The sequence below is a fragment of the Gavialis gangeticus genome, unplaced genomic scaffold (genome assembly GCF_001723915.1).
Source record: "Gavialis gangeticus isolate Ggan-Ray unplaced genomic scaffold, GavGan_comp1, whole genome shotgun sequence".
Lineage (NCBI taxonomy): Eukaryota > Metazoa > Chordata > Crocodylia > Gavialidae > Gavialis > Gavialis gangeticus.
Window position 1 is genome coordinate 15,202,427 of NW_017729029.1, and position 280 is coordinate 15,202,706.

Below are 280 nucleotides of genomic sequence, written 5' to 3' on the forward strand. Positions count from 1 at the left end.
TTTTTTGTTTTAGGTCCCATCAAATGTACTACATGTTTGGTTTCCTGTTCTTAGTATTTATAATTCTTCTGATTACGTGTTCTGAGGCTACGGTCTTGCTGTGCTATTTCCATCTATGTGCAGAGGTAAATGAATGTATACAACTTTTACACTGCAGTTGTCAGCATCAGTACATTATTAGCTGGCAAATGTTAGTGAGGTTTAAAAGGGGCTGTGGAATCTCCAATGCTGGGAATGGGTTTTTTCCTATGTGCAGGTTAGCCAAACGTGTTTTGGGATG

The 280-nt window shown here is 38.9% G+C and overlaps 1 protein-coding gene across 1 annotated transcript in view; it reads left to right on the forward strand.

Moving 5' to 3' along the window:
* The window catches only part of LOC109300338 (transmembrane 9 superfamily member 2-like), a 59,608-nt gene that overhangs the window by 42,916 nt on the left and 16,412 nt on the right, over positions 1-280 (forward strand). The window contains exon 15 of the mRNA XM_019521021.1: positions 14-125. Within this exon, the coding sequence (XP_019376566.1) occupies positions 14-125 (112 nt within the window). The remainder of the gene's footprint in view (positions 1-13; positions 126-280) is intronic.